At 36.7% G+C, this 13,979-nt stretch overlaps 1 protein-coding gene across 4 annotated transcripts in view; it reads left to right on the top strand.

Moving 5' to 3' along the window:
- Iml1 (GATOR complex protein Iml1) overlaps positions 1-13,979 on the top strand; it is a 414,032-nt gene that overhangs the window by 24,628 nt on the left and 375,425 nt on the right. For all 4 annotated transcript variants that reach the window (XM_090410642.1, XM_090410643.1, XM_090410644.1 and 1 more), the window contains exons 4-5: positions 9,318-9,403; positions 11,765-11,848. In XM_090410642.1, the coding sequence (XP_090266768.1) occupies positions 9,318-9,403; positions 11,765-11,848 (170 nt within the window). The remainder of the gene's footprint in view (positions 1-9,317; positions 9,404-11,764; positions 11,849-13,979) is intronic.

Below are 13,979 nucleotides of genomic sequence, written 5' to 3'. Positions count from 1 at the left end.
ACACAGTTTTCTCCATTTTTTCTTGTAAAGAAGGCCTTAGTTCCCCCCCCCCCCCCCCAATACTCTGACAGTACCCAAGCAAACTCAAGATGAGGTCTCGTTTCTTGATTTTGGATGGACTCTTACTCCTAGCTTTTTCTGGATCAATCATAACGTCTGTACTATTCTCAGCTTCCCGAAAAATTGGTAATGCTAATTTTTTATATATATTTTTTTCTCTGTAAAGATATTGTTTTATTATCGAGTGTTAATTACACAAGAGTTCATTCTGATTGGTGCAATGACTTTTAACTCTATTTCTTTTAGAATCTGGAAAATTATTGACTCGAGTACCAAATAAAAAAATATATACATTTAATGAAACTAAAACATTACACACATTTTAAATAAAATTACATAAATAACTACAAAACTAATTGAATCCAAGGACTTCAAAATAAATCTACACTTTAGAGATTTTCTTATAAAAAAAATTAAAATTATCCAATCTCTGACTCATTCTATTACTGGATTTTTTAACATATGCTTAATCATGTCTAACAGACTAAACACCTCGTTTTCACAACAACAGAGTCGGTTTCTTTGTTAGACCCTTTCTGAAAATATAAAATTTACTACTTCTTTTCATGGGATCCTTTTTTTTCTCTCCATTTGGCATACACCTGTTTCCGATTATCCTCTCTGCCTCATTGGAGTACAAATATTCTTACCTTTCACAATTCAATATAAAGCAAAAATCACCAATAATTAAAAAAAAAAAAATAATAATTTCTTAACTATTTCATAAACAACATATCTAAGTAGAGATCTTCATGCTAAGTCACTTTACAATTTCAGATTTTACTAATTCTACAGCTTTTTCTAGTAGAATAACAAATAGATCTGGCATCCTTAAGACAGAGAATGAAACTTTTCATTCAGCATTTAACTGAACATTGAATTAGAACATCAACTTCAATATCTTATTTTATTTTGTAAACACTTGTTGAAAGTCTGAACTCTTCCAGTTTAAAGATTCACAGTGCTACAATTCTTTTTTGGAATCATCATCATCATCAAATTCTTAACTTGTACCTTCAAGGGGTGTACAGGATATTGTGATAGTATTACATGAAAAACTTGCATCATTACTAACTTTCTATCAACAATTTTTCTCCAAATCAATCTGTTATTTATCAATACTCCAACATTAACAATCTTATATTTCTTTCCTCTAAGACACTTTTTACTATATCAGTCCACCTATATCTTGGTCTTCCTTTGGATCTTTTTCCTGCCAACCTGGCAGAGAACACTTGTTTCGCTAATATTTCCTCTCCTATTCTGTTTAAGTGACCATACCACCTGAGATTAGCTCTGCTAATGCATTCCTGGATGCTGACAATGTCAAGTTCTTTCCTAATATCCTCATTTTTAATATGATATTGCCATTGATGCCATCTGTTCATGCCTCTAATTTTTCTCAGAACTCTCATGTCTTTAGTCTTTGGTCAAGCGTTTTACTTCTGACCCAGCTCTCAGATCCATAAGTTAAAACAGGTTTGAACACTGTCTTGTATATAGCTAATTTAGTGTTTTGACTTTCTCTCTTATTCCATATAAATTTATTCAGTTGAGTTCCTACCATACCAGCATTGTTGATCCTGTTGTCTATTTCCATATTTAGTTTACCATCTTCACTAAAAATCGCGCCTAAGTAGCTGAAATGTTTTACTTGTTCTATAGGTTCTCCATTCACAATGCAGTTGATATTTTCAATACTTCTGCCTATTTTCATTGTCTTTGTCTTGTTATTGCTGACCTTCATACCATATCTATTACAACATTTATTCACTTTAGTCAAGGAATCTTTCAGACTTGTAGTGGATTTATTTAGAAGCATAACATCATCTGCATAAAGCAAAGAGCTGACATTAACATCTCCAATTTTGATATCAGATTTAATACCTCTTTCCTTCATAATGTGATCCATATAGATAATGAATAACAGAGGGGATAATGTACATCCTTGTCTGACACCAGATTTAACATTAAACCACCTTCCTGTACTTTCTTCAATTCTAACTGCTGACTTACAACTCAAATAAAGACTAAATATTGCTTGATATAATGCTCCACTGATACCATACAACTGTAACATTTTGAATAGCTTCTCTCTTGTCACTTTGTCGTATGCTTTTTCCTGATCTACAAAACTTAATTACAGATCTTTCTTATATTCTCATGATTTCTCAACTATTTGTTGTAAAGTGAAAATCTGATTCTGAGTGCATCTATTTGGCCTGAATCCAGCTTGTTCTTCTTCAAGCTTCTCTTCCACAATCTTTCTCAACCATTTCTCAAGTATACTGGAATAAATCTTACCAGGAACAGTCAGTAGAGAAATACTTGTTGAGAGGCTTATACACTGGTTAAACATGATAACTAATATTTAAGGAATTGACAGCGTATACTAGAAATATAGATTAAATAAACTTTAATATATACTTTCCGATATTTCGGCGAACGTCACGTTGCCATCTTCTTTGGAACTTACTACAAAGACAAGTGCACACAAGTAATAATAACAGCAAATGAGACTGAAGCTAGGAAGCTAGCGTCTCCTAAAGTCCTGATGGTGCCCCCTGGCAGGCTATATTGATAGTTCTTGGCCTTTGGGCTGAAGTTCTTCTGATAAAAGTTTCCCAAATTTGGGGCAGTTTCATGCATCCAAATTTGTTGAGGTTTGGCATGTTCCTAAGGGCCGAGGCTGATTCCATGAATAGTCTTTCATACTTGAACTTGCTGCGGTGTATTACTGTGGCTTTCTTCCATCTTATTCTGTAGCGAGTATCCAGAGCGTGGTCTGCAAGCCCAGAGTGGCTGTACTGGTGAAATCGGATGTAATCCTTGTGTTCTGAGATTCTGATATTTGCTGTCCTGCCTGTTTGGCCAAAGTAGGACAGTTTACAGCTGCAAGGGACCTGGTATACACCAGGTAGGTCTAGGGGAAGTGGTTGGTCTTTGGTGGGGCGGATAAGGGATGCCAGTTTTCTATGTGGTCTGTAACAAGTGGTCAAGTCATGTTTTTTTAGGATTTTATTGATTTTTTCCGAGGTGCCTCTGATGTAGGGAATAGTGATAGATTTAGAGTAATCTTTTTTGTGAAGGGGAGGGGGTGGTGGGTTGTGGATAACTGGGTTAAGTATTTTTTGGAGGGGGTAGCCGTTGGCTGAGAAAGTGTCACGGATGTGATTTAGTTCAGTGGTTAGGGCTTGATCATTAGAATAGATTATTTTTGCCCTGTTGAATAATGTTTTAATAACTCCATATTGTTGTGAGGGGGGGGTGGGATTGTTGGTGAATGTATCTGCCTGTATGGGTGGGTTTTCTATAAACTGAGAAAACCAAGGTTACATCAGGTTGGCGGGTGACTAGTGTGTCTAGGAAGGGGAGGTTATTGTTTTCCTCTTTTTCCAGGGTGAATTTGATTCTAGGGTGTTGGTTGTTCAAGTGTGTTAGGAAGGAGAGGAGTGAATCCGGGCCATGTGGTCAAATAGCAAAAACATCATCAACCTCTCATCATAAGCAACAACAACCTCTCATCATAAGCAACAAACAACAACAAACAACATACGCCTCTCAACAAGAATAATGATCATCCACGGAGATCTCTTCGCACACAAGGCCCGCCATTACGGCAAACTGAAGCTGAAATTATCCAGACAACTTAACCGTCTGGCATTCCTAAAACGCTGCCGGGATAATCATGTCATCCCGAACTGTGTTAAATTTAAACACCGCTTCATCTCACAGAAAGCTCTCAACCGCGCTAGCCAGGCATTACTTCGGGAGCAAATTACCGCCACACGCGGTTCCCTAGCCGACATAAACAGCGCTATATCAATGCTAGAAAATGAGCTTTCACTTACGCTGAATCATGAGCTTTGGTCGGTCCTACATGACGTCTCGTGTACGGCAGCTAAAAAAGAATTTGAACGAGTACGAAGCCGACATATCAACAAGTTTGATAAATTAACAAAGAACTCGGCGCCCAAACTACAAACCAACACTGTTGTTAACCTATCGTCAGCTACCTTAAAGCCAGAAGCACTCCACCCTCTGTCACGTGGTCACAACTTCGCCATTGCTCCTAGGAAATTACCGGCCAAGTAATTAATGATTCAAATTGAACGCGGGATCCGCCAACTTCCTAACCACGTCGCCAACGATATCAGATTGGATGTAGCCTGTGTTCTCAACAAAGCAAAACCTCCAAAATCCAACATATCCAGTAGTGAATACAAGGCACTACAAGAATTGAAAAGAAACAAAAAAATAGTGATCACCAAAGCGGATAAGGGAAATGCCACTGTGGTACTTAATCTTAAAGATTACACAGGTAAGCTCAAGGCTTTATTATTAGATCGTTCCACTTACCTCCCCATTGATTACAATCCCACCAACTCACAAATTAGAAAACTCCATAGGCTCCTTAAGAAGGTCACTTCTTGGCCTGTGGAGATTACCAACAGACTAAAACCCTATAACTCTAGACCCCCCCCCCCCCCCCGCATATATGGGCTCCCAAAAATACACAAAGAAAATGTGCCATTACGTCCCATAGTGGATGGCATTGATTCCCCCACTTACAAACTAGCCAAGCATTTAGCCAAAGTGCTCTCACACTATACTGGCAATACACCATCACACATAAAAAACTCAGCCCACTTCAAAGCCAGTATAGAAAACCTTACACTCCAACATAATGACATAATGGTCAGTTTTGATGTCTCCTCCCTATTCACGAATGTCCCCCTCAAAGAAACCTTAGAGCTAATCCAAGCTAAATTTCCTCCCGATATCTCAGCCCTATTTCAGTTTACAATGAACTCAGGCTATTTCGTTTGGCAGGAAAAATTCTACAAACAGATAGAGGGGACAGCCATGGGTTCACCACTTTCCCCACCCTTGGCCAACTTCTTCATGGAGATGTTTGAAGAGAAAGCCTTAAACTCAGCCCCACAAAAACCTACCATATGGCTTCGCTACGTTGATGATGTTTTCGCTATTTGGCCACATGGCCCGGATTCACTCCTCTCCTTCCTAACACACTTAAACAACCAACACCCCAGAATCAAATTCACCCTGGAAAAAGAGGAAAACAATAACCTCCCCTTCCTAGACACACTAGTCACCCGCCAACCTGATGGAACCTTGGTTTTCTCAGTTTATAGAAAACCCACCCATACAGGCAGATACATTCACCAACAATCCCCCCCCCCCCCCACAACAATATGGAGTTATTAAAACATTATTCAACAGGGCAAAAATAATCTGTTCTAATGATCAAGCTCTAACCACTGAACTAAATCACATCCGTGACACTTTCTCAGCCAACGGCTACCCCCTCCAAAAAATCCAAAAAATACTTAACCCAGTTATCCACAACCCACCACCCCCTCCCCTTCACAAAAAAGATTACTCTAAATCTATCACTATTCCCTACATCAGAGGCACCTCGGAAAAAATCAATAAAATCCTAAAAAAACATGACTTGACCACTTGTTACAGACCACATAGAAAACTGGCATCCCTTATCCGCCCCACCAAAGACCAACCACTTCCCCTAGACCCACCTGGTGTATACCAGGTCCCTTGCAGCTGTAAACTGTCCTACTTTGGCCAAACAGGCAGGACAGCAAATATCAGAATCTCAGAACACAAGGATTACATCCGATTTCACCAGTACAGCCACTCTGGGCTTGCAGACCACGCTCTGGATACTCGCCACAGAATAAGATGGAAGAAAGCCACAGTAATACAACGCAGCAAGTTCAAGTATGAAAGACTATTCATGGAATCAGCCTCGGCCCTTAGGAACATGCCAAACCTCAACAAATTTGGATGCATGAAACTGCCCCAAATTTGGGAAACTTTTATCAGAAGAACTTCAGCCCAAAGGCCAAGAACTACCAATATAGCCCGCCACGGGGCACCATCAGGACTTTAGGAAACGCTAGCTTCCTAGCTTCAGTCTCATTTGCTGTTATTATTACTTGTGTGCACTTGTCTTTGTAGTAAGTTCCCAAGAAGATGGCAACGTGACGTTCGCCGAAATATCGGAAAGTATGTATTAAAGTTTATTTAATCTATATTTCTAGTATACGCTGTCAATTCCTTAAACATTAGTTATCATTATAGAGAAATACTTCTGTAATTCTCACATTCAATTTTATTTCCCTTTTTTATATATGGGTACTATGAGAACTCTACTCCAATCATCTGGAATTTGTCCCTCTGTCCAGGTCCTCTGAACTGTGCAACCACTGTAAGACTGTTATATCTCCATGCTTCAGCATTTCTGGTTGAATATCATCTATTCCAGCTGCCTTTCCACATTTCAGACTTTTCGTGGCTTTGTCTACTTCAAGTATGGATATGTATTCCTGATTGCATGCTTGGTCAGTGTTTTCTACCACTATGCTCTCATCACTGCTTGTTTCATTTAGCAATTTTTCAAAGTAATTACTCCATACTTCAAGGATATCTTTTTCATCTGCTTTCATGTCACCTTTATCATCTCTAATTCCTTTTACACATTCTTTCCTCCATTTCTGAACTTCTTCAACAATCTCCAGAATATTTTGCGACCTTCTTGATATTTATATTCTATATTCTTGCCAAAGTCCTCCCATGACTTTTGTTTAGCTAGTTTTACACACTGTTTAGCTTTCTTACATTTGTCTCTGTATTCTGTAAGAGTAAAAGCTGACTTATTTGCCAGGAACTTTTGATATGCTTTCTTCTTTTCCTTCACTGCCTCTTTAACTTCCTGTGTCCACCATGGAGTTCTAATTTTTCTATCCTTGCAGACAACTTCACCACATGCCTCTCTAGCTGAATCAATGAGGGCTTTCTTCAAGGCTTGCCACTGAATCTCCAAGGTTTGATTCCTGTTCTCAAACTCTTTCATTTTTTCTTCAATAATCTTTGTGTATTTTAGTCTACAGTTCACATCTGAGAGCTGCTCAACTTTTATTCGCTTTAAAACTTTCTTACATGTTATTCTTTTCAATATGAAATTCAGTTTTATCCTGCTGAAGACTAAATGGTGATCACTTCCAATTTCAAATCCTCTCAACACTCGAGTGTTCTGCACCAGATAGAAAATATCACTATCAACAATAACATAGTCAATGAGAATTTGTGAATTTGTGCACATTTTTATGATGGAACATGGTGTTAGTAATAACCAGTCCATGTCCTGAGCAGAAATCCAACAAGTATTTGCCATTATTATTAGCTTTGCTCTTTGTTCCAAATTTTCCCAAAATATTTTTGTATGTCTGACAATCATTTCCTACTCTGCTATTTAGATCCCCAACAAGAACCAACTTTTCATTTTTTGATTGTGTCAGCAGCTTTCTCTAGAGCCTCAAAAAATTCTTCCACATCTATCTTAGTAGAGCCTTTTGTGGGACCATAGGCACAAATTAGTCTCATTTTCCAGTTCCCCATTCTGATATTTGCTCATATCACTCTACTTGAGACTGCTTGCTATTCAATAAGATTAGCCTCATATTTGATGTTGAATACTATGGCTACCCCTTCTCTTCCTTGATTGTCATTGCCTGAATATAACATTTTGTATTTATTGTTCAGAAAGGTCTCACCAGTTTTTGTCTTTTTTGTGTCCATCACCCCTATTATGTCGATCTGGTACTTATCTAATTCCTCAGCTAGCTCCATTTCTTTGCCATCCAGGCTTCTTATCTTGATAGTACTGATCCTGAACTCTGATGATATTGAGTTGGGAGTGTGTTTTAGGGTTTGTTTCAGCAGCTGACTTTTCGCTGTTTGCCCTGGTTTCTTGGCAAAAACAACGGGGCCTTGTGTAACCCCAGTGACGCCCCATTTGGCATGAAATTCTGTCATGGTGTACCATCATTTAATATTGTGGTTTAACCAATAAGGATACATTTTGTCGTCTAAATCTCAAATTACCAGCCCATCTTCATTTGTTCAGTATCCAGGTAGATACTTAACAAGGTGCACTACGAGAAGTTGAGGATTGGTCATTAGGTCAGAAGCCCTGGTCGATTCTCCACATTCCTTTAAAGGCTAAATGGAGGTCTCCTCTCAGTTATACAGCTCTGACCCTTAAACACCCCTAATTAATTTACTGTCTTCACTAAAAATTGTGCCTAAGTAGCTGAAATGTTTTACTTGTTCTATCAATGCCAAAATCTCCTCTCCCTTATTTATGATACTTCTGGCATTGATGTACATGCATTTTAACATCCCCTTCTACCCTCAATTACCCTTGTATAACATCATTATCAACCCATTTGAATTGGAAACATGTGAAACCATATTCAGCATTGCATAATAATTTCTGTACACATGCTCATTTATCCCAGGGATGGATCAACACAGACTAGACATGTTCATACTGCCAACTTTGGATGTATAGCAATTCTCATCACGTAATCCTCTAAGGTTTGTCCTCATAATTGTAAATAACACATAATCATTTATTTTGCTTTGCAGTTAAGCATTATAGTTTGTAATTGAGAATGAGAAAATAAAAGTATCTTCACTGAAAATTGTGCCCAAGTAGCTGAAATGTTTTACTTGTTCTATCAATGCCAAAATCTCCTCCCTTATTTCTGATACTTCTGCCATTCATGTACATGCATTTCAACATCTACCCACAATTATCCTTATATAATGTCATTACCAACCCATTATCAATAAACAAATTGTTTATTGATACCCATATATGGTACTAATGTACTATAGGTTGATCAGCCAACTCTTGTGTACGGGCTCAACATAAAAAAAAAAATAAAAAATTGAAAGTTAGGTTATGAAGAACGCATATAACATGAATAGTTATTTGCTTCTGCAAAACAGACAAAACAAGTAGTGAACATAGGCAACTAATACATCTGACACACTCATTTCCTACTGTCAGGTATCTTGGTGTAAGAATTGGAATTGAATATATCAGATACATCAGTTGCATGTGTTTATATTCAACTACTTGTGTCAGTGCATTAATTACCTTCATTATTATCATTATTCAATTTTGATTATTCACTTGTTTTTTAATTGAATAGTAACTAAATGTCTCATAATTTAATGTATTTCTTGTGGGCATTTTTTTTTATTGCTTCTAAAGTTGTTTGATATTTTTTCTCTTCCCCTTTTTTTTTCCCAATATAGGCAAAATATAATTAAGTGCAATATAGAAATTAAAAGCTGTAATATGTTAATTCCTTTTGGTTTAATTTTTTTCAGAATTAATATTTTTAAATTATTTCTTTTTTCAGATACAATCAGTATTGAACAGTCTATTGCTAGCACTTTCAAACTTAGAGTTTATGGAGAAGTTATAGTCAATATAGTTAATCCGAAAGTAAGTATATACTCTTTCTCTCTCTCTCTCTCTCTCTCTTTTTAAGTACTTTTTTAACATCTGTATGCATACGTGAGAGAGAAAGGGAGATAATGGGAATATGAAAGAGATAGTATTGAGAATGGTAAGACTAGTTTTTCAGATGACAAAAGCAATGGTTGTAGTAGTGGAGAAGGAATTATTTTGATGAACCTTCTCAGTCTGCTTATTTGAACCAGTCAGGTTTTAAAAGTTACTTGAATATTCATTAGCCTGGTAATGAATTGATATTTAGTATCATGCATTCATATCATTCAGTTATCATGCATTCATATCAGTGAGTTATCATGCATATTTACTAATGCATGAAGCATAAGAAATAAAGGCAATTCATAGTTAGCATTGGCAAATGAAGAGGAGCCAGAACCTATTAGCATTAGTGAGATCTACTAACAGAAGAGGATAGCCTTATGGGTATAGAATGTGATGAATACAGTGTATTTAAGGAAGACAGGTAGGATGGAAAGGGTGGGAGAAGTATTGATAATAATTGGAGAGGAATTTAATCCAACTAGAGTAAAGTTGCTGAATGGTAGTGGTAGTATAAGTAATATTGGCAGTGGGTTCGAAACTTTTTTGTTTTGAGATAGAGGTTGTTATTATTATTATTGTATGGACACCTCTGCATAGTCTGAAGACTCATTGTGGTAGACCCAAACTATCCATACAGCATCTTTCGTACCTGTCCTTGAAATCATTAATGGACAAAGCACTTACAACTTATGCTGGCAAACTATTCCATTCATTCACCACTCTCCACATGAAAAATTTAGTCCTCACACCCTTACTAACCACACTGTTACTCAACTTCCAGGGATGACCTCTCATTCTGTACCTTCTAGCCAAGTGCTGAAATATTTCTCCTGAATCAGTCTAATAAAATCCTTTAAGTAACGTAAATGTTTTTTTTTTCATATCCCTTCTCTTTTGTCTGTCAATTAACTTTTGCAACCCACAAACACTCAATCTATTTTCATAGGGGAGATTTCCACAGATAACCCATCATTTTGGTCACTTTCATCTGGATCCTCTCCATCACTTCCTCATCTCCAAGAAACCCAGGTGACCAGACCTGAGCAAAATAATTCAGATGTGATTATATGAAGGCTTTATAAAAGAATAAAGCAGAAATAAGTTCTTCTTTATAAGGAGGACGAACACATAACTCCCTTATCTCTGCTTGCTAGTATGTTCTTCATTAACCAAGTAATCTGTGAGCCACCTGGCTACCTTAGCAACTACCTCCAAATCCATGGCTTCATCAGTTTCCAGGATAACCAGATCTCTATGCAAGATCAGATATCTCTTCTTAGAATATTGTTCTCATATATAGTGGTTCACCAAAAATCTTTCTAAAAATGCTTGATGACTGCTGTCTCGAAGAGAGTGATCCAGTTAATTGATGACTTTTTTTTTTTTTTGTACAGAATCATTACACTCATTATTCCTTACTATTTCTACCTTATGCCTCTTTTACAGGTACATGGGCATTGTTCTTTTGCTGAACTCGTTGACACCATTCCTCTACTTTTCCCCAAGTCCATAATATGCAAGCTGTTGGTGTCTTATGGACTTGGCTTCGTTTGCTATTCAGTTCCAAACATACTGAAACAATTTGCCATTTTGTCATACAGAAAGGAACCTGTCTTCTTTTATTTTTCTACTTTTTTTTTTTTTTTTGCTTTGGAACAGCTTTCCTAACTCAGTTTTCCATAAGGACTACAACCTTCAGTTGTTCAAAAAACATAACAGATTCCTTCTTTCTTTCTTCTTGACTACTTACCCACAAATGGTGCTGATTTGCTAATAGGTTTGTGGCTTCCCATATGTGGGTTGATATTTAAAAAAAGTTAATCTTATCTCTGTAGTTTGCTTGTGAATGAATGTATTTTCTGATTTGTTTCTCTCTTGGAAGAAAAACAACTAAAATTTCCAGGAGATAAAATCTTGCTACCACAATGTTGAGCTCGATTCAAAATCTTTCTAGCCAAAGATTGTCATCATTATCACCGTCAAAAATGTAACATTAAATATGGTGTTGGTGAGTATCAAAAAGCAAAAAACAAAGTCCATTAGTATTAAAGAAATCAAATTGTAAATATTATTTATCAGAAGTGATTAAACATAATGTTTCAATAATTTATGTTAAGTTTTATAATATTCTGTTTTTCAGTTAGTAATGTGATACTACTTCAAATATTGCTCAATTTCAAAGATGGTTGTTTGCAGCATAATATTGGAAAATATACCTTAAATCTTCATTGTTATCTAGCTGAATGATTATATACATAATCAAAATATTAATTTATATTTTCTTTGTAGGATGTAGCTTTGGATTCCATTGAATTGACATTCAGAGATCAGTATCTGGCACGCAGTGATATGTGGAGACTAAAGAAATGTTTAGTATGTTCATTTGTACTAAATAAGTCGATGTACCTTGCATAATGATGTAATTTTGATATATCTTACTAATCATATAACAATGACTATCTTCATTTATTTAGAAAATTATTGCTGTAAAAAATTTATTGTTGTGTAATTCCAATAAAATTGCCTTTTAGTAAAGTCAGGTAAAATTATAAAAACAAAATTGAAGTAACTTGATAATAAATAACAGAAAACATCACAGATGTATCAATGACAAAGAGCTTAGTTAGTATAAATGATTTACAATTGGAACAAAAGCATCAGGGGTGTTTAAGGGTCAAAGCTGTATAACTGAGAGGAGATCTCCACATAGCCTTTAAAGGAATGTGGAGAACCGACCACGACTTCTGACCTAAAGTCCAATCCTCACCTTCTCGTGGTGCACCCTGTTGGGGATCTACCTGGATACTGAACGAACGAGAATGGGCCGGCAGTTTTGGATTTAGCCAACCAAATTGTATTCTTATTGGCTTAAACCAATATGGAAAATGATGGTACAACATGACAAAATTTCATACCGGCTGGGGCATCACCCAGTTAAACAAGGCCCCTGTTGTTTCGCCAGGGAACCAGGGCGAACAGCGAAAAGTCAGTTACTGGAAAAATCTGAAAACACACCCCCAACTCAACATCACCAGAGTTAAAGATCAGTACTATCAACATAAGAAGCCTGAATGGCAAAGAAATGGAGCTAGCTGAGGAATTAGATAAGTACCAGATCGACATAATAGGGGTGATGGACACAAAAAAGACAAAAACTGGTGAGATCTATCTGAGCAATAAATACAAAATGTTATATTCAGGCAATGAAAATCACGAAAGAGAAGGGGTAGCCATAGTATTCAACACTGAATACGAGGCTAATCTTCCTGAATGGTAGGCAGTCTCAAGTAGAGTGATGTGGGAAAATATCAGAATGGGGAATTGGACAATGAGACTTAATTGTGCCTATGGTCCCACAGAAGGCTCTACTAAGATAGAAGTGGAGGAATTTTTTGAGGCTCTAGAGAAAGCTACTAACACAATGAAAAAGGAAAAGTTGGTCCTTGTTGGGGATCTAAATAGCAGAGTAGGAAATGATTGTCAGACATACAAAAATATTTTGGGAAAATTTGGAGAAAAGACGAAGCTAATAATAATGGCAAATACCTGTAGAATTTCTGCTCAGGACATGGACTGGTTATTACTAACAACATGTTCCAACATAAAAATGTGCTCAAATTCACATGGAGAGAAGAGGCAAGGAATAAGAAAAGTCTCATTGACTATGTTATTGTTGATAGTGATGTTTTCTCTCTAGTGCAGGACACCAGAGTGTACAGAGGATTTGAAATTGGAAGTGATCACTATTTAGTCTTGAGCAGGATAAAATTGAATTTCATATCGAAAAGAATAACATGTAAGAAAGTTTTAAAAGCGAATAAAAGTTGAGCAGCTCTGAGATATGAACTGTAGACTAAAATACACAAAGATTATTGAAGAAAAAATGAAAGAGTTTGAGAACAGGAACCAAACCTTGGAGATTCGGTGACAAACCTTGAAGAAACCCCTGATTGATTCAGCCAGAGAGGCATGTGGTGAGGTTGTCTGCAAGGATAGAAAACTCAGAACTCCATGGTGGACACAGGAAGTTAAAGAGACAGCGAAGGAAAAGAAGAAAGCATAACGAACGTTACTGGCAAATAAGTCAATTTTTGCTCTTAGAGAATGCAGAGACAAATGTAAGAAAGCAAAACACTATTAAAAACTAGCTAAACAAAAGTCATGGGAGGACTTTGGCAAGAACATAGAAAATAAATATTAAAAAGGTGGTAAGATATTCTGGAGGTTGTTGAAGAAGCTTAGAAATATCGAGGTAAAAGGAGTTAGACATGATAAAGGTGACATGAAAACAGGAGAAAAAGATATCCTTGAAGTATGGAGTAATTACTTGAAAAATTGCTAAATGAATCAAGCAGTGATAGTACAGTGGTAAAAAACACTCAACAGGCATACAGTCATGAATACACATGCATACTTGAAGTAGAAAAAGCGTCAAAAGCTTAAAATGCGGAAAGGCAGCAGGAGTAGATGATATTCGACCAGAAATGCTGAAGTATGGTGGTAT

The sequence above is a fragment of the Typopeltis vanoorti genome, chromosome 20, assembly GCF_054136105.1.
Source record: "Typopeltis vanoorti isolate ZY-2024b chromosome 20, IOZ_Tvanoo_1.0, whole genome shotgun sequence".
Lineage (NCBI taxonomy): Eukaryota > Metazoa > Arthropoda > Arachnida > Uropygi > Thelyphonidae > Typopeltis > Typopeltis vanoorti.
Note: the sequence above shows the minus strand (reverse complement) of the source record. Positions and strands in the feature narration are given on the sequence as shown.